We start from the raw sequence: 21,085 nt of genomic DNA on the forward strand, positions 1-21,085 counted from the left end.
ACAATTTTCCTCAATTGCAGGAGGGAACGGTCGACAACTGAAATGATGTTGAGCTGATATGTTGTATGCAATTAACTTATACAAACGTAGCACTAACATCATGAGACCCTCTCTGTTGAATGCTCCTTTTAGTTGCAGCTGTTGTGGGGAAACCTCCCTGCCGATTCTTCGGTGCCGGTGCCCTGCCTGTCGCGCGGTGAACTCGGTGCCGTGAGCGTGACATTCACGGCTCCGTGTCGAGCCGGAGCTTATGCTTCTCATTGGCGTCTAGCGCACGCCGGGAAACCTTTTGGTCCGCGTGTGTGGTGCAGCATCTGTGTGGAGGATGTAGAAGATGAAGAAAAACAGGTTTCTGCTTCCATTCGTTTTTACTTGGGTTTTTTTTTTCCTTTTCCATAGTCACATTATGTAATAAAAAAGAACCTATTGCATAGTAGTCGGCCATTTTGTTGACGGTTTTTGTTTTTTAATGTCCAGAGATTTATGCGTTACTTGAACATTAGTAAACTATGCGCTTAACCAGACTCGTTGGAACGTCCGATCTGTCTCGGAGGTTGGCGGTTCGAACCCGAACCCAGCAGAGTCATACCAAAGACTTAAAAAATGGTACGTGCTGCTTCTTCATTTCCATAGGATAGAGCACAGACACACAACCATAGGATGGCAACCATTGTACAGGCTTCACAGGCCGAATGGCCTTCTGCGCCCAAGAAGTCGCCGGAAGTATTATGTTTACGGGTCGACCTTCTAACTGTCCATCCGTCCGTGATGGGTTTTCGTTACTGCAAAAACTTCTGAACGGCTGAAGGGATTTAAATCAAAATTAGATCAAGTATGTGCTATGATGTAAAGATTAACTGATTAGGTTGTGGGGTCAAGAGGTCAAAGTCTGCAATAGGGTTTTGTTACCGTGATAACTTAAGAATGGCTAACGGAAACTAAGTCAAACTTGGTACAAATATGTATACTGATGTAAAGATACAGATTCGATTATGGGGTCAAGAGGTCAGAGGTGCCATTGGGTAAAAATTCTCTGTTACTGCGTTAACTTGTGAACCAGTGATAGGACTTTGACCAAACTTGGTAAAAGTATATATTATGATGTAAAGATCAACTTATTAGATTTCATCATCAGATTTCATGTTAGGTAAAAATGTGATACTTCGGAATTGCCGAATGGATTTAAATCGAAGTTGGTACAAGTATGTAATAGTGTGGGTGGGGGCATATCGCTCGATGCCGCGACATTGAATAGTGCCGTTCTAGTTTTATTTATTTTTGAATCACTTTGGGAAAATTTAGGATGCACACCAAACGACAAGTTACCGGTGATAAGATCGTGCTCTCCTCAAATGCACCTAAAATAGATTGTGTACGTTAACAAAAATGTTGTTTGACCGAAATTTTAAAACAACTTGTACAGTATTCTTAACTGCTGCTCCAGACCACTTTAATGGTTACTGCAAAGGCTGAAAGAGTCCAAACAATTCCATTTGAGCTTGACATCTCTCATGATTGCAGCAGTACCTGAAGAAGATTTTGGGTTTCATTTATTTAATTTCGCTTGTCTTTCTCCATCCTTACCTTCAGCCTGTCCAGTGCCTGCCAGGTCAGAAGACTTGTTCTGCTGTTGAATCTGGTGTGTTTACATGTTACACCTTTGCATCGTCAGTCCCGATGCAACACGCATAGTACTGTGCAAGTCTTGGGACACCTTGAAAATATTTTTATTGTCACCTTAACATGTCTTGATAAATAAAAGGTGTTTTTACCTCCACCACCGAAAGTGGACAGAATATGTTTTATTTTCTGTATATAAAGTCGAGGCTCGTGTAAGAGCCAACACATAAAACACAAAAGCATAAAAATAAACAGAAGCACATGAAACATAATATAGGGAGCGGGAGACAAGAGGGGGGGTGGGGGGGGGGGGGAGGAAGAGGGAAGCACAACAACAGTGGGGAACAGGGACATCGGTAGATCTGTGGAAAGGCGATAGCTGGGGCAAGGAACATGGGATAAACAAGATGGACACTACAAGGGATTTCAGGAAAGAAAACGGAATTTGAAGGGCATGGATGTGAGGTGTATTAACAGGGGTAGAAAAGATAAAGGTTTTGGATACAACAACAACATGCATTTTAAGGCCATTTTCCCTGCTCGAGCGGGGGTTAGCCTTGCGGTCCCCATGACGATCTTCTCCATTTTGCCCTATTTTCTGCATCTCTCCTTGTTAACCCCCTTGCCCGCATTTCTTCTTCCACCATCTTTAGCCAAGTCTTTTTCCGTCTTCCCTGTCCTCTACTTCCTTCGACATTCATTTCCATCACTCTTCTCAACCAGTCACTTTCATCCTTCCTCAACACATGACCAAACCATCTCAACCTGTTCCTCTTCACAGCATCAATCACAGGCTCTATTCCCATCATCTTTCGCAATTCATCATTTGTCTTCCTCTCTCTCAACGATACTCGGCACATCCACCGAACCACATTCGCATTTCCACCCTTTCCAGCCTTCGTTGCTGCTCTACGTTCATTACCCATGTCTCGCTCCCATAAATCATAACACTTCTCACACATGCAGCATACACCTTTCCCTTCAGCTTCAACGACACTCCCCTCCTCATCAGCACACCACTCAGTTCCCGAAACTTCTTCCATGCCCATCTCACTCTAGCAACCATTGCCGAGTCTGATCCACCTTCTCCATTCAGCACGTCTCCGAGGTAGTAAAATATTTCGAGGTAGCACATTGTACATTGAATGGAGTTCACTCCGACACCCTTCCTGCACACAGCACATGGCCACTTCCCAGTTCTTTCCACCTCACCACATGCTTTACCACTTGCCATCACCTTTGTTTTTCCGATATTCACCTTCAGACCTTTCGTCTCCATACATTCCTTCCACTTGTTCATCTTCTCCTTCAGTCCATCCATACTTTCTGCAATCAACACCAGGTCATCTGCATGCAACAACTCCCACGGTAAACCCTCCTTCACGTTCCGAGCCAGCACCTCCATCACAGCTACAAATAGTGGTGGACTTAGTACCGACCCCAGATGCACTCCCACCTTCACCTCAAACTCACCACTGTTCCCGTCCTTCGTCCTTACAGCTGTGCGCGTTCTTTTGTACATTGCCATCACAACTCTGATCAACCATTCCTCCACTTCTAACTTCCTCAATGCCCATGTCAATACTTTGCGTGGAGCCCTATCGAATGCTTTCTCCAGATCAACAAACCCAAGAAACAACTTCCTCTTCTCCATGTACTTCTCCTGCAACTGCCTCACAATAAAGAGCGCGTCTGTCGTTCCTCTTCCTGTCATAAATCCAAACTGCATTTCGTCGATCTTCACCTTCTTCCTTATCCTCCTCTCCAACACCCTTTCCAATACCTTCATTCCATGCTCCAATAACTTTATCGCTCGGTACGAGCCACACTCCAGAGGGTCACCTTTCCCCTTGTATAGAGGGACGAGGGTACTCAGTTCCCAATCCACTGGAATGCGACCTTCTTTCACCACCATATTACAGATCTCTGCCATTCTCTTCACATCCCAACTTCCTGCTGCCTTCAACATATCTCCCACAACTCCCGTCGGCCCTCCCGCTTTTCTACTCTTCATTGCTTTTATCGCTTCCTCAACTTCCTTCTCAGTTATCTTCTCTGCCGGTCCTAAAACTGGGTTACTCTCTATGTTTCCATCCCATTCATTCTCTGTATTCAGCAGCATTTCCATATATCTTTTCCATCTTCCTTTAATTCCATCTGGGTCCACAACGATTTGTCCCACTTCATCCTTCAAGCAACTCATGCCCATCACATCACACACCTCTTCCTGAATCCTGAATCCTGAATCCTGAATACTGAATAATCAATCCTGAATACTGCTCTCTGACCCTCTTCCGAATCCAAGCGTTCTCCGAACATTTTCCTACATGCCTCCTGCGCCTTTGCTACCTCTTTCTTTGCAGCCTTCTTGGCTGCGTTATAATTTTCATGCTCTGCTTTTTCTGCTCCCGTACCCTTCGCCTTCTGCCACTCCTTGAACTTCTTCCTCTTCTCGTCAATCCTCTTTCCAACTTCATCATCCCACCACCATGTTTCCGAGTGCCTCTGTGGTCCTTTTGTCCATCCACATACCTCACCAACGGCTCCCAACAGACTACCTTTCATTGACATCCAACCACGTTCAAGCTCAACCACATCATCCTGGACCCTACTCAGCCTCTTTTTTAATGCCTCCCTTACTGTCACCTCTTTCAACCTCCACACCTTCATTCTCAGTTGGTACTTCACCCGCCGAGCTCTCCTCGCACCTTTCACCCTTATGTCACAGACAACCTAGTGGTGCTGTGAAACAGCCTCCTCCCCCGGGATCACCTTTGTGTCCCGGAGGTGCCCCCTATCTCGCCTACGCACCATCAGGTAGTCAACGGTTGTCGTCGACCCACCTGACGTGTATGTAACAAGCTTATTATCCCCTTTCTGGAACTGAATATTACAAATCAGCTCCATCAGCAAACTCCAAAATCCTTTCACCTTCTCCATTTCTCACACCATATCCGTAACCCCCATGAACTCCCTCAAAACCGTCCATACTCCTTCCCACATGTCCATTTAGGTCTCCTCCTACCACAACAACTTCCTCATCTTTCATGTTTTCCATCAGCTTCTCTTTTGCACACCAGAACTGTCCTCTTCATCGCTCCGACCAACCTGTGGAGCATATCCCGAGATGACGTTCACCAAGAGCTTTCCAATCATCATTTTCACCATCATCAACCTATCACTCACTCTTGTCACACTCACCACACTGTCTACAAACTCCTCAGAAAACAGGACACCAACACCATTCATGCCCTCCGGGCACCCTTGCCACACTTGTATTTCTGTCCCTGCCTACCCTTCACCATCCTCACACCACTTCCCTTCCATCTTGTCTCTTGCACACAACATATGTCCACTCTTCTTCTGACCAATACTTCCACCACTTCTCCTGATCTCCCTGTCATTGTCCCTACATTCCATGTCCCAAACCTCAGAAACCGATCTCCACTTCGGGCTGTTCCCTGCCCATATGTAGTTGTAATTGTCATGGTTCTCTTTTTGAGGCAATGTTTTTATGGCCGGATGCCCTTCCTGACGCCAACCCTCTTAGTCGCCTCTTACGACACGCAGGGATATGGTGTACCTATTCTAACCAGGGTACACACCGTACACACCGGTCCAAGTCATTGTAATTCATGTAAAAGCACAAGGATGGCCGAGTCGTCCTACCAAATACATTACACATACAAGCTCCTCCACAAGCTTGAGATCACCATTGATAACAAAGAAAAGGTTCGTTTACACTGCACGTTAAGCAGCTAAGATGGCCAGGCGTACAGAATGTAAACGCAACACTTTCGACGGTAAGATCCTCAGTGAGCAGAAGCACTCGGAGCTCTCAAGCAGGTCGTGCAAACGAGCCTCAGGAAGCAGGAAAGGAGGCCTCAAGTACGTCGTGCAAACGAGCCTCAGGAAGCAGGAAAGGAGGCCTCAAGCACGTCGTGCAAACGAGCCTCAGGAAGCAGGAAAGGAGGCCTCAAGCACGTCGTGCAAACGAGCCTCAGGAAGCAAGAAAGGAGGCCTCAAGCACGTCGTGCAAACGAGCCTCCGGAAGCAAGAAAGGAGGCCTCAAGCACGTCGTGCAAACGAGCCTCAGGAAGCACGAAAGGAGGCCTCAAGCACGTCGTGCAAACGAGCCTCAGGAAGCAGGAAAGGAGGCCTCAAGCACGTCGTGCAAACGAGCCTCCGGAAGCAAGAAAGAGGCCTCAAGCACGTCGTGCAAACGAGCCTCAGGAAGCACGAAAGGAGGCCTCAAGCACGTCGTGCAAACGAGCCTCAGGAAGCACGAAAGGAGGCCTCAAGCACGTCGTGCAAACGAGCAAACGTTTTGGATGGGGGAAGATAAGAGATGGTGGTGAACAGCTGTTTTGAAGACCTGGAGGAAGGAGTGGGATTGAAGAGAGTGAGAGAGTTTGTTCCAGAGGCAGGAAAAAAATAGGAATTAAAGAGCGAAGGTGACCAGAGGGTCTTGATTTTGGCAGTTTCACCAGAAGAGGGTTGCTGACAGATCTTGTGCGTCCTGCAGGAATATTTGGGGGACAGAGCACAGACAGAGCAGGGGGTGCAAGGCCGGAGAGGATTTGGTAAAAGACAGAAAGACCACCAACCTGCCTGCAGTGAGCGAGTCAAAGACCCTCAGAATCAGCTTCATCGTGGGAGATACCAATGATTCTGAAAGCTTTGGTTTCTACAGCGTGAAGCCGAGCAAGGTGTGAGGCAGGTGCACCAGCCCAGAGGGGAGAGCAGTCGTCCATTGAGCTGCAGATGAAAGCTTTGTATGTGGTGAGTAGCTCATTATTGCCAAGGAAGGACTTCGCACGACGGAGGATGCCCAGTCGGCGACTGGCTTTGGAGGCCAGCTTGGAAATGTGGTTTTCCCAGGAAAGATCATGGCTGATAGTGAGACCCAACCCTGTATATCTGTGTCTATCTGTTTGTCTGTGAGCAGGATATCTCAAAAAGGTATGGACAGATTGGGACAGAAGTTGGTGGACAGGTTGGGTTTGTGACGACGAATTGATTCGATTTTGATGAAGATCCGAATCCGGATCTAGATAATGGTGGATTTTAAGTGTTTCATCACAATTGGGAGATAGGGCAAAAACCAATAATTAGCATGATATCTCAAAACGTTTTTGACGGATTATGACAAAACTATGTGGATGAGTTGGGTCGGTGACAACAACAAACTGATTAGATTTTGCTTCAGGTCTGGATCCAGATCCAGCCTATCTGTGGGATACAAAACGTAAACTGTTCAGTTCTGTTCAGCCTGTTAGAGTAACCTGTTCAGTCTGGCAGCGCACTACTGAGTGCCATTTTATATATACACAAAGAATTAAGTTAAGCACCCCCCCCGTTTTTTTACAACCTCGCACATTACAAGTTTGTTGTCGTCAAAACAGTGTAATATACCCATGATATTGCTATATTTTCTGGAGAAGTGATATTATGGTCACATAAAAACATAACAATCATGCCGTTTTCAATATTTTATTCTGAATAATTTAAGGTGAAATTTTTTGGGAATTTTAGGCATATTTTCACCTCAATTTAAGTATGGAGCTATAGGTCCATCACGGCCAGTGTGGATGACGTTTATGTTTTCTAACGTACAGTCATTGTTCTGAGAAGACCTCTAGCGATCTTTGCGTCAATAACGTGTGTAGGACCCACGTGATCGGATCACTGATTCAACCCTACGTCTCATAGACCCTGTAAGCCGTCGTATGCGTTGCTGTGGCAGGTTGTTCCATTCCCGATGTAATGCACGTTCCAATTCATCCAGATTGGCTATTGGAGGGACCATCTTCGCAATTTGTCGTCCCAACATGTCCCAAACGTGCTCGAGGGGGTTCAGGTTCAGGACAGGATTAGGGGGTGCTTAACTTAATTCTTTGTGTAGGGGTGCTTAACTTAATTCTTTGTGTATATATATATATACAATATTTCTGTGACTGCTGTGTGAACTGTGACTGTTCTAGTAATGATCATGTTTTCTTAAAAAAGCAAACATTGCATTTTGCATTAAGAAAAAGCATTACATTCAAGTATCTGGTGTGACCACTTTTTCCATGAAAAACATCAGATATCCATTTTGATTTCATTCCTGCAATTTCTGAAGAATTTCCATTGGGAGAAGGTTCAATGTATTCTGCAATGCTTCCCATAATTCCTCTTTTCATTATGGTTTTTCGGGTTTTTTCTTCCTGCCCAAATAATCCCAGACACATTATACGATGTTAAGATCAGGACTTTGAGGGGGCCATTCCAATAATTGTTGAGTTCCTGTATTTTAATTTATTCCCCCAAGGATCATTTGTGACTGCCTCACACACATGGACACCCATACGAATACACGAGACAATCACCTGACATCTGACAGTAGATGAGGCCAGTTAAACCCCTTATGTTTTTTCCAGTTCTTGTCCAAGTACAGCACTTGATTTTTTCATTTATTTATCTTTCTTAACTCTTAATAGGTAACCTTCATCCCACAGTAACATCTGTGCAACCCACCCCCTCCCTCCCCCCTTGGTGAAAATAATTTTAGAAACAAATGTTCTTCGCATTTTATTACAATAACATGATGTACATATCAAATTGAAACCATTTGCAATATTTTAAAACTAACTAGATTAATCTGCTATTAATAACTTCTTTTCCTTTTTTTTCTTAGAAGTATCTCTTTATATTATTATATATTTTTAGGAAAAACCCAGCTTACATTTGGGTCTTCAAAACCCCAGGTTACCTTTTGGGGGTTAAGGAACTTATCTTTGAGTGTTGCTCATCTGTTTTGTTGAGTTTCTTTGGCCTTCTAATCCGTTTTCTATATTTAACTTCTCTGGTCTCATTCTGCTTCTACATTTTTGTTTTAATGACACATCATCTCTGGAAATACCCGTTTTGTGGAATATTTCTTTCAAGGAATTGTCTTCTTGGTCTAAAACTATTATTTTGAGTCTCGTCACATTTGATATCTCAGCCAAGATGTATGCGTTCATATTGCCTGCAAGAGAGAAATTACAAATTAGTGAAAGGCAAGTGATAGCCGAAGCCTTATGGAATAACGAAAAACAACCAAAATCAAAAGATGAATTATGGGAAACATTGCAGAATGACTGGAACATCCTTCCAATGAAATTTCCCTACAAATTATAGGAAAGAATTCCAAAAAGGTTTATCTGCTGTTTTTCATGGAAAAGGTGTTCACACCAAATTCTGAAATTTCATTCATTAATATTATAAAATACAATTCATTTTTGTTTCATTAATAAAACATGATCATTATAACACCTTTTTATTTATCAAAATATGTCAAGATGACAATAAAAATGTTTATTTTCAAGGAGGCCCATCACTTTCTCACAGTACGTACTACATAATGACACTCATTACCAAGAATGGACAAATTGCTAACAATGTTCACGTGCTTTGTAGGGAGATCCAGGGGATCGCTGTTCACAACCTCAATTCAAAATCGTTTCTCAGTTCTCATTTGTGTTGTCGATGCGGGCAGAGTGAATTTTTGCCCTCGCTGGTTGTTTCCTCTTTGTATACGATTGGACAATTTGTAAACGGTGAATCAAACTTTGCAAACCTTTTTATTGAAGGATTGAGATTGACATTTTGTGATGGTTGAATTGCTGATACCTGTGTGGTTGAACTCTTTCCTTTTTGTAGTTGTGGTGCAAGAAAATGCAGGTGGTGCGGTGGCAGATGAGGGGATGAGCAGCACAGAGTTTGTCTGTGAAACAGTCATTCGGTCATTGACCTTAGACGAGTCTCAAGAGCCTTGGAGTTCTTGCAGTAATGGTGAGAATCTGAGGATTTTGGATGATTTAACAATAGCGGAATTGAATCGTTGTATAAATTGCCTTATTATGTGAATGTGACCTTGATCCATAACCCTCGTTATTTATTTTAATATAGATATGGTCTTTGAGAACAATTATGAGTATTGAACCCGTCGCTCCGCTGACGGTAGTTGAGCATAACTTATATATGTTACGTTGCAGTAACACGGTTTATTGACTGTCAATATTTCCAAATTATTTTATTGCAGAAGCATTTTGTTTACTGTTAGCAACCCAGTGTTAATTTTAGTAATATGCACACTTATTCGCCAAAAAACAATATTAAGAATTTGTTTAGTGTTCGCAGAGATCAGATGTTGCGTCGCTTCTTTTTCTCTTTTCAAGTTGCAAAATGGGACGCCCAGCTAGCTCAAAACCCTGGGTTGCCCAGATAGCTCAGATGGAAGAGCACTGGTACGATTTTCCAAAGGAACTGGGTTCATTTCCTGGTCTGAGCATATAATTTTCCCACATATGTCAATTAATTAGTTATAATCCTGTTCATTTATTTAATCGTTTATTTGTTTGACTTTTATACGCCCCTGAACCGTTCCATATAAAAACAAACAAAAAAAAAAAAACCACCTTTAGATGAAAACGTTGAATTGAATTTCAGTTGAAAAACTGAAAAAACGCAAAGCGGGGGTTGGCCTTTTTCAGGGACCGTGGTTGTTGTTTTTTGGTCTCCTTTTTGAAGCAATGTTTTACGGCCGGATGCCCTTCCTGCCGCCAACCCTTTTTGTCGCCTTTTTACGACAAGCAGGGAATTACCAGTGAACTGGTACTCAATTTGCCGACCTCGGAAGGATGACAGGCTGAGTCAACCCCCCCTGGCGTTAATTCAGCGATCGACCGGGATTCGAACCCAGGATCCTTGGATCCTAAGCTGGCACCCTAGCCGCTAGCCCAACACCAGGGTTCCTTATAACGAGATGAAAACTAGTGGTTGTAATCGTGGTTGGGGGAGAGAGAAGCAAGGAAGGGAAGGGGATGGTGGGGGAGAAGTGAGTGTTTTAGGTGGGAGAATTATTATTTTGAATACAGCCTGACTGATAGTTGCATCATTGCTGGGAGGGTGGCTGTGCTGCTGATGCAGTGGATTTCTTGATGACGCAACTTGACGGAAAGGTAATTATAGGTTGACAGAATTGCCAATTTTTTTTTTCTTCCAGTTCGGCAGCAAACCAGCCACACTGAGATTTTATACCGCCCGTGAAACTTCATGCTTTCACTCACACAAGGCATTGTCAGCATTCTTTTGTACGCCTCACATATTAATGAAAATATCGTGGAAGGTTTAGTAATGGAGTTCCAGTTTCTCTTTGTAATGATAAGTTGACATATACCATGTGTACAAAAAACGTTGACGTACAAAAAATGCAAATAACTTGTAACTGAATAAAACCACCTTTAGAGGCCATTTTTCGCCGCAAAGCGGGGGTTGTCCTTTTTCGGGAACCGTGGTTGTTGTTGTTTTTCGGTCCCCTTTTTGAAGCAATGTTTTACGGCCGGATGCCCTTCCTGACGCCAACCCTTTTTGCCGCCTTTAACGACAAACAGGGAATTACCAGTGAACTGGTACTCAATTAGCCGACCTCGGAAGGATGACAGGCTGAGTCAACCCCCTTGGTGTTAATTCAGCGATTGACCGGGATTCGAACCCAGGATCCTAGGATCCTAAGCCGGCACCCTAGCCGCTAGCCCAACACCAGGGATTCTGAATGACTTTTGATATTTCAAAAACCTCCACCTGCACTGTATGGACCCAAGAGCTCTTAAGTGATGTATCCCTCAGCATTGTACGTGCTGTGTGTACGATGTTTACCCCGATCAGATGCAATCGGGCAACTTGCATTTATATTGTTATGTGGAAGTGGGGGGATCCACAGCCAGACTTTGGTAATTGGAGTATGATCCGTGTGTTTCGAGTAGCGGTTAGATTGCCATGTAACAGGGACCTGTCAGGTTAAGTCATTTGTTACATACGTTGCTTCCTCAGCATCACATGTAACTTATAGTCAGGTTAGTCCTTTATAGCCATTATTTCAGCCCAATTGAAATATCCATTGAGAACAGTAAAGTTAGAAACAATTAATTGAACACGGTGCAATAGAAGATCGTTCCATCCATTTTACGAGACCAGGGTCTCAGCGCTGGGGTTTGTGTTAACGGGAGCTTCAGACGTGACAATATATTTATATATTTTTTAATTGGTCAATCCGACTGTGCCCACCATCTTTTTTGCATTGATACAAAGGGGATGCAGTTATTTATTTACTCTTGAGAAAGGTCATTGGATGCACAGTTGTTTTGTGTTGTTGACTGAAATGTCGAGTAATTGTTTGCTCAATAAAAGTTGGAGAATTCAAGATGAATTCATATATATATACAGTCACGCGAAAAAGTAAGTACACCCCATGTAAAGCTTTGACTTTTTCAACATTTTTCAACATATTTCAACATAGATATTTGATCTTCATTTCAACAATATTGATAGATAAAGGTGATATAATATAACAAATATCATGAAACATTTACATTTTGTAGTCCATTGTATAATTTAAATAAACATAAGTGCAAATTTTGCATGTGGAAAAAGTAAGTACACCCCTACATTTATCACTACTTCAAATACCTAAAATTAGAATCAGGTGCACCAGCTCAGGTGCAAATGATTAGAACATCGTTAGAGAGGATCTTGGAGGAACCTGTCTTATTTAAACCTCAGACATTTACTTTGGTTTGCTCTTTGTTGTTGAAGTGTGTGGCGTCACCATGCCTAGATCAAAAGAGCTCTCTCTGAGGCCTTCAGAAAGAAGGTTATAGATGCCTACGAGTCTGGGAAGGGATTTAAAAAGATCTCCAAACAATTTGAAATCAATCATTCGACTGTCCGGAAGATCATCTACAAGTGGAGAAGATTCCAAACAACTGCCAACTTGTTCAGGCCAGGCCGCCCCAGCAAGTTCAGCCCGAGAGCAGACCGCAAGATGCTGAAAGAAGTCTCTAAGAACCCCAGAATGTCATCACGGGACCTACAGGTAGCTCTTGCCATTGTTGATGTCAAAGTGTACGAATCTACCATTAAAAAGAGGCTGCACAAATTTGATCTACTTTGGAGGTGTGCCAGGAGGAAACCTCTGCTGTCCAGAAAGAACATCAGGGCAAGACTAAAGTTGGCAATGAACACCAAGGCAAAGACCAGCACTTCTGGAACAATGTGCTCTGGACAGATGAGTCAAAGGTAGAGCTATTTGGCCACAGTACCAGAAGACATGTTTGGCGAAAACCAAAGACAGCATTTGACCACAAGAACCTGATACCAACTGTAAAGCATGGTGGTGGAAATATTATGGTTTGGGGCAGCTTTGCTGCATCAAGGCCTGGGCAGCTCACAATCATAGAATCCACTATGAATTCTTCATTGTACCAGAGGGTGCTTGAGGATAATGTGAGGCCATCTGTCAGAAAGTTGAAGCTCAACCGAAGGTGGACCTTGCAACATGACAATGACCCTAAACATACCAGTAAATCCACCAAGGGAATGGCTGAAAAGAAAGAAATGGAGGGTTCTGGAATGGCCAAGTCAAAGCCTGGATCTAAATCCCATCGAGATGTGGGGGGATTTGAAACGAGCTGTGCATGCAAGAAACCCATCAAACATCGTACAGCTGAAAGAATTCTGCATGGAGGAGTGGGCAAAAATTTCTGGGCCAAAAAAAAAAGACAGTTTATAGGTGAGTCGGGATTCAGCCCCAGCCTAGGCGGCTCAGAGCAAGTTTGCATACCACTCGGACATCGTGATTGTCCTGTTGCTTTAATCCTCTAATTTATTTTACCTTCTAACTCCTGGGATGTCACCACAGAGTAGCAAGCCACTGTATCACCATGGAAGCCAAGTGGTTTAAGGACTCGACATTGGTTTTTATATGTTTTTTTTAAATTTTATATCTGTATATTTTATCGGTATGTTAATATAATTATATTAATATAATGAAAGCAGATCACACTAAAGGAGAAAAAGAAAACATTTTTAGCAGGCAAGGCTCCGCACGACACCGCAGGCCCCAGCACAGGTACAGGTACAGGCACAGGCACAGACACAGAGAGAGAGAGATAGAGAGATAGAGATATTAGCCTTTTATAGGTATAGATATATGCCAGACATACCAGCGGTGAACAAAGGAGCCTTTATCTTATATCATCTGTAATTCTATATCTGTCATCTGTAAAGGGCTTAGGATTCCTAGGATCCTGGGTTCGAATCCCGGTCGATTGCTGAATTAACGCCAGGGGGGTTGACTCAGCCTGTCATCCTTCCGAGGTCGGCTAATTGAGTACCAGTTCACTGGTAATTCCCTGTTTGTCGTTAAAGGCGGCAAAAAGGGTTGGCGTCAGGAAGGGCATCCGGCCGTAAAACATTGCTTCAAAAAGGGGACCGAAAACAACAACAACCACGGTTCCCGAAAAAGGCCAACCCCCGCTTTGCGGGGAAAAATGGCCTCTAAAGGTGGTTTATATTTTTATCTGTAATTCTATATAGATTTCCTGCTCTCTTTTTAAAATATCATAACTTTGATTATACACTTTAATTCATCCGTGAGAGGCTATTGTGGAAAATCGCATCATATAATGCATAAAATCGCTCAAAGCTCCTGATTTGAAAACGATAACACCTGCAATAGCGATGTGTACAGCGTTCATAGGTATGAAGATCAGACCATGGGCAACTCAAGGGTGAGCCGTTATGGTGTTTGTTTCTTCCCCTTCCACTGCCAAACACTGGAAATCTTTACCTTCCCATGTCTTTCCAAACACTTATGACCTCCCCTTTTGAAAAAGCAGATTTATTTTTTTCTTCCTCAAAAACTCTTACACTATTCTCTCCTTCACTTTTTGATCAAGGCAGCTCTTTTAGTTAAGGACTGGCCTCAATGAGGACTATATAGTCCATGACTGAAGTCTTCAACATAAAAAGACATTCAATGATCTGAGTGAGGAAAGTGAAAGCAAATTTTGAGCGCTGAATCGTTCAGAAACCGTTGCGATCTGTTCCAAGGAAAGGCGTTCTTGAGCAGGCCGAAAAAGTACAAGACCCCTGCGAGGGATAGCGGACTGACCAAGGTCAAAGCCTATTGTTTTAATTATTTAAGTTTAATTGTTTGTAAAGGCTAATGCTATATTTTTGTTTTAATTAAACAAGCGTTACGCCTAGGTCCCCCGTCGGTGAAGTGATGCGAGTTCGCAAAGTGGAAGACGCAAGGCGGCCATCTTGGATTTTGACGTGGCGACCCAATTTTCAATAGCGTTCTTCCTTATGCCTAGATACACCCACACACCAGATTAGAAGTTGGTACTTCGCTTATTTTTCGAGATATTCCGCTCACAAAGTTCAGACATGTATATGGTGGCGGCCATCTTGGATTTTGACGTGGCGACCCAATTTTCAATGGCGTTCTTCCTTATGCCGAGATACACCCACACACCAGATTAGAAGTTGGTACTTCGCTTATTTTTCAAGATATTCATCTCACAAGGATCAGACATACATGGCGGTGGCCATCTTGGATTTTGACGTGGCGACCCAATTTTCAATAGCCTTCTTCCTTCTGCCTAGATACACACACACCAGATTATAAGTTGGTACTTCGCTTATTTTTCAAGATATTTCGCTCACAAGGTTGACATGTATATGGTGGTGGCCATCTTGGATGCGGTCCTTCGCTTACGCACGCACACACGCACACACGGACGGAAGGGAAAACCATAGTCCCCCTTTTGCTCCGCGGTGCGACGGGGGACAATAAGCCTCCTAATCATCTTCAAGATGGGTGTTTAAACACACCCACACCCAGTTTTCATTCATGCACTCCCTTGGGGTTCGAGAAGTATGCATGCAAAGTTTGGGGCTGCAAGGTTGCATTGTTTTGGAGTTATAGAGGAGACACACACACAGCCTTTTCTTATTGCCGGTGGGGTGTAGGCAAAGCTACTTAGTTGCCCCCCCTCGTGCAGGAATGTTTTGGTGTCTGGATTTTCATGGGAATTTTTCACTGGTGTGCATATGGACACACATAACTACCACTACAAACAAATCCATGTGAGCTTTGATATGCACACGTCAATGTGATCGCCCAGGAGTTTATTTTCTCCAGTGAAAGGGCAATGAATGAGAATGGTGAAGATGATTGCGATGACAAGATAATATGAATTTCTTCATACACATATTTGGTGTGGGAAGGGGGGTGTGCAGCTTTATTTTGGAAAGTCTGTGGGGTGTACCTTTTTTAACGACGGTACTTATCTTCATATCCTTCCCTCACCTCCAGGGTCCGGATTTTCCACCCCGCACGATCAAGTTGAAGATTTCAGTCTAAGTTCTATGGAGAGCACAGACAGTGGCACACAGCCTTCAGACACTGAAGACTTTGTCATTACTCTGCCAGTGTGTTTTGACACTTCGCAACCTTTTATGAAGGCTGAAACAGCGAGTAATTCTTCAAAACCAGGAGCAAATCTGTGGTTGGAGGAGGTGGGCCGTGACGAGGCTGCCGTCCTCAGCCCGACTGCAGCAGGAATCAATGATTTATTTAACCAGAAGGAAATGCAGGATGGAGTGGGCTTATCACACCTGGAAATGAATCGCGATGAAGGTGCAATGGTGGCGATAGATACAGCCGATCAAACGCAGGGAGATGCACACGCATTGGAGAGAACGGTGAATGAGGAGGAAGCGAGTGGACTCCTTGCAGATTATGAATTACAAGATCAGGGATATCAAAGACTTGAGCTCGCCGATGATATTTTGGACAAAACAACACACAGGTGAGGTTTAATTACCTTGTTCCATCCCACCCACCGTCACTTCAGTTTAAAATCCAATTCATAAAAAATGGCAAGACACCTTTTTATGCCTCCACTGCCAAAGGCATTATGTTTTTGGGTTGTCCATCCGTGCGTTATGATTTTGTTATCGTGATAACTTGTTACCACTCGAGAGATTTCAACCGTACTTAACGACTGTAAAACACAGATGGACTGACTCAATTTTGGATTGAACAGGTCAAAGGTCATTTTGCAGACCAACATGAGTTGAGAAGAGAGAATTGATTGTCTCTCCTCTTTAATTTTTCGTGCAGCCTTTAATTGAGATCAAACGTTCAGGTGGGTTGACATCTAACGTAGGCGTAGGCCTATCCATCGACACATTCCCGTCAAATTATACTTTTATTCCAAAAATAACAATCAGGTATGTACCGGTTTAAGATTTTCTGTACCAGTACTTGTTCCATAAATATTTTTGGAGAAAGTGTTAACATGATTACGTTTTGCAATTAAAACCTGTTTTTAAATATTATTTTACAACCTCAGCAGCGTGGTTCCATTAAAAATAAAATAAAAACAGAGTTGAGGATTTTAAAACCCAAATACCTTATTGTTGCAAACTCATCTTGCAAACTCATCTTGAAGAACAACTACCGACACGTCACATTTCGTGTGCTCTTCACTCCATTGCTGTGGCAGAGACCAAGGCGACCAATCATGATGTGTCCGTCCTCTGTTTCCTTGTGAATCCACCCATAGGCCATTTAATTTGGAGGATGCTGCAAGTAGCGAGGTGAAGACAACTACCGTATCAAACACCATTTATACGAATACAGTCAACAACCAACCTTCTCCACTTCAACTTCAAACGAGGTACGCGGGAGCCTTGCTTGCCATGGGAACGTGCTTTTGGTTCCTGAAATGTTTCTTCATGTCGCCATGTTTGTTTCTCAGCTACAATTCACGGCACTTGGTAAACGACGCTTTGACCTGTGCCTCTGCTGCACTTCGCTCCATCTTCAAACCTCAGGCTCAGGTGGGTAAACTACCGGCTCTTCTGCCTACACCCGTCATATGGTGCGGTGGTGGATGATGGATTTGTCTTGCGGAAGTGAAAATTGATAAACATGTCCCCTCCCTCCCGTTCCAGCCCCAAATTGAAACTGGCCAGGCTTTGCTGCTCGAAATGGGCTTCGGTGACCGTGCTCTCAATTCCCAGCTGCTGCGTCGCCATGGCGGTGACCTCCCTGCTACAGTGGCTGACCTTTTGCAGCTGACCGATGCCCATTGGTACCACCACCGTTGAGCGCTCGATGTTGAAGAATGGATAATGAGCCCTAAACATTAATTTGAACAAATCTTGAAAAGGGCAACTTGATTTAGTGGGATCTTCATAAAAGGAACTTTTCTCAATTCTCAATTCAAGGTAATTAAGCAACTATAGTATAAACATTTGATAATCTCTGTTGCATAAAGATATTAAGCTGGTTTTTATTTAATGGGATTGGAGCATGTCATGTAGCTTGCACACAAAGATGGGGAGAGGGTCCCTGTGTTGAGGCCAGAGTATTTTTTAAAAAGTAGAGGGGGTAGGGGAACAGCAGTTAAGATAAGGAAACTAGGCACATCATTTAATGTATTGGTCATATGGACAAAGGCCCAGGTTTGGACCACAGAGTTGTCTTCAAATGGGAATATTAATAACAGTTTGTAAATCTCAACATTAGGGCTTCTGCCCAAGACTACGGTTCGTGTAGGTTTGGCATTAGGCAGTTGAAGACCAGGCTGTGGTCGATCGAAACCTTGGCTTTTGTACACATGACAAGTTCAGTAGCTTGGGCTCCATTTTAAAACCAAAGCGTAGCTCCCATGAAAACTCAGGTGGTTAGTATGTTCAAAAATAGTTTTTAGCCAAGACATGCCAAGCTTACATGACCATAATAACCACATCATCCTGAACACAGAATATGCAGCTCGTGAGAATAACCACAACCACAGTTTCGTTGAAACATTGTTTGAAGGACACCTGCGAGCTTGGTATCGTCTACAACAGATGATGGGACCAATTGGTTAAGGTCTGGCGTGGCAATGCACAGATTTCAACTAGGAAGTACGGGCAGTTATATTGTGGGTGGCACAGTCGTTGTGAAGTATACCACTGTGTGAAAGGCACAATAAATAATGATTAGAAATTCACTTGTTCCACATGTACTTTTTTTTTTTTCCTTCCATCTTTCATTTTTCTGTACAACGATGTATTCGAGCATACAGAGGGAATAAGGTTTATTTGCACTGCCGGAAGCAACTCTGGACCTCCATTTAATTTGGTTTGGACCATGGAAAGGGCTGTTCCAATGGCAGAAGCACCAGTGCCTTATGTTCAAAGTTTGGTCAACGGAGTGGATCACATGTGGATCTGTACATTCAATCTTCAGTTTTCGTACTCTGACCTGCCTGGGGGGAGAGGAGGGGAGGGGGCGGGGAGGTAGAGAAGAAGAGGAGGAGGTAGTGACTACAGGAGACTTTACGTTTTTTAATGCGTTTACCTTTTTTGATGCGTTTTTTTTTGATGCGTTTTTTTTTTTTTGTATACTGAATCGAGGCTCGTGAAAGAGCTAACATTTATTTCACAAACAAATCAACCAGACAAACAAAATATACAAAAAGAGGGAGCAGAAGACAAGATGGGGAGAGAAGGGGAAGCACACAACCACAACATTTGAGAGCAGGGAGAAGTGTGGGAGGGAGAGGGCTTGGGGGCAGGAGGCGTGGGAAGGGGGGGGGGGGGGGGCGGGAGAAGTATAAAACACAAGGGGACCGAAATTAGCGGGGGTAGAAAAGATCAAGGTTTTGGATGGGGGAGGATAAGAGATGGTGGTGAACAGCTGTTTTAAAGACCTGGAGGGTGGAGTGGGATTGAAGAGAGTGAGGGAGTTTGTTCCAGAGGCGGGAGAAAAGAGGAATGAAGGAGTGAAGGTGAGCAGAAAGTCTTGATTTTGGCAGTTTAACCATAAGAGGGTTGCAGGCAGATCTTGTGCGACCTGAAGGAATATTTGGGGGACAGAGCCCAGAGAGGGCTGGGGGGGGCAAGGCCAGAGAGGAGTCGGTAGAAGACGGAAAGACCACCAACCTGCCTGCGGTGAGTGAGTGAAAGGCCCTTGGAGTTAGCTTCATCGTGGGAGATTCCAATGATTCTGAACGCTTTGGTTTCAACAGCGTGAGGACGGGCTAGGTGTGAGGCAGGAGCACCAGACCAGAGGGGAGAGCAGTATTCCATAGAGCTGCGGATGAAAGCCTTGTATGTGGTGAGGAGCTCAGGTGTGCCAAGGAAGGACTTCGCACGACGGAGGATGCCCAGTCGGCGACTGGCTTTGGAGGCCAGATTTGAAATGTGGTTTTCCCAGGAAAGATCATGGCAAATAGTGAGACCCAAAAGCTTGAGTGACAGAACTTCTTGGAGAGGATTATTCAGAAAGTGGATGGGAGGGTTTTCCAGTCGGTCTTTTCAGAGAGACATCGTAAGAGTGTGAGATTTATCAGGATTGAAAGACATGTTCCATTTGTTTGCCCAGTCTGTGATTTTGTCCAGGTCTGCAGAGAGTGAGGAGGCTGCAGACTGCCGATCTGAGGGATGAGGAATGGAGCGACAGAGAGTAGAGTCGTCAGCAAAGAGATAGAGAGGATTTTCAAGAGAGTCAGAGAGATCATTGATGAAGACCAGAAAAAGCACAGGGCCCAGAACACTACCTTGGGGAACTCCAGCCTGAACAGGTAGAGGAGATGAGAGAAACCCATTCAGGGCCACACGTTGACTACGACCAGAGAGGAAGTCCGCCAGCCATGCGTGGAGATTTCCATGGATACCAAAGGAGGAGAGTTTGGTGAGCAGAGCAGGGTGCCAGACCGTATCGAAGGCACGTGAAATGTCAAGGGAGACGGCTCTAATTTCCTGTTTGGCGTTGAGGACCTCCATCCATTGTTGAGAAAGCAGAAGCAGCATGTCCAGAGTAGAGTGACCAGGTCTGAAACCAAATTGATGATCAGAGATCAAGCCATTGGAGAAGAGGAAAGATTTCATATCTGAAGCAATGATGGATTCCATGACTTTGCTGATAATTGGGAGAAGGCTGATTGGTCTGTAGTTGCTGGGATCTGTTTTTGCACCTTTTTTGTGCAAAGCGGTGATGTTGGCTGATTTCCAAGCAGATGGCAGATGACCTTGAGCAAAAGAGAGGGTGAAGAGAACAGAAAGAGGGAGTGAAAGAGCGGAAGCACATGATTTTAGGACCCGTGGGCTGATGCCGTCAGGACCAGTTGCAGAATCAGAGTCGAGGGTTGACAGAAACTTTTCCACCTTGTCAGGAGGAAAGGACACAGAGTCCAGGAGCAGCTGGGTACGACTGGGTACGGTGGGTACAGAGAGGGATGTGTTTGGGACACAAGATTTAGAGGCAAACACAGAGTTGAGGCATTCAGCTTTTTCACGTGCGGAGTCAGCCGTTAAGCCGTTTGAGGTGAAGGAGGGGATGGAGGGGGAACAAATACCAGAAACAGATTTGACCAGACGCCACCAGGATTTGGAAGAGGGAGACAGATAAGAGAGTTAGGTCTTGAGAACAGTGAGATATTGTTTCCTGGCTCTCCTGAGGGTGGACACACACTTGTTTCGGGCTTTGTGAAAGGAAATGAGATTTCCTTCTGTTGGATTTGCTTTCCAGGAGACGAAAGCAAGTTGTTTCAGGGCAACAGCCTCACCACAAGATTCCGTGTACCATGGACGG

At 44.1% G+C, this 21,085-nt stretch overlaps 2 protein-coding genes across 4 annotated transcripts in view; one reads left to right on the forward strand and one right to left on the reverse strand.

Moving 5' to 3' along the window:
- The window catches only part of NBR1 (NBR1 autophagy cargo receptor), a 69,192-nt gene extending 50,692 nt beyond the window's left edge, over positions 1 to 18,500 (forward strand). For all 3 annotated transcript variants that reach the window (XM_068131937.2, XM_068131938.2, XM_068131940.2), the window contains 7 exons: positions 133 to 348; positions 1,591 to 1,639; positions 9,307 to 9,438; positions 15,809 to 16,304; positions 17,064 to 17,177; positions 17,259 to 17,340; positions 17,455 to 18,500. In XM_068131937.2, coding sequence (XP_067988038.2) covers positions 133 to 348; positions 1,591 to 1,639; positions 9,307 to 9,438; positions 15,809 to 16,304; positions 17,064 to 17,177; positions 17,259 to 17,340; positions 17,455 to 17,610 — 1,245 coding nt within the window. In that variant the 3' untranslated portion in view covers positions 17,611 to 18,500. The remainder of the gene's footprint in view (positions 1 to 132; positions 349 to 1,590; positions 1,640 to 9,306; positions 9,439 to 15,808; positions 16,305 to 17,063; positions 17,178 to 17,258; positions 17,341 to 17,454) is intronic.
- MARS1 (methionyl-tRNA synthetase 1) overlaps positions 18,224 to 21,085 on the reverse strand; it is a 63,931-nt gene continuing 61,069 nt past the window's right edge. The window contains exon 21 of the mRNA XM_078766046.1: positions 18,224 to 18,758. Coding sequence (XP_078622172.1) covers positions 18,729 to 18,758 — 30 coding nt within the window. The 3' untranslated portion in view covers positions 18,224 to 18,728. The remainder of the gene's footprint in view (positions 18,759 to 21,085) is intronic.

This window comes from Myxine glutinosa, chromosome 12, assembly GCF_964187855.1.
Source record: "Myxine glutinosa chromosome 12, kmMyxGlut1.1, whole genome shotgun sequence".
Taxonomy (NCBI): domain Eukaryota; kingdom Metazoa; phylum Chordata; class Myxini; order Myxiniformes; family Myxinidae; genus Myxine; species Myxine glutinosa.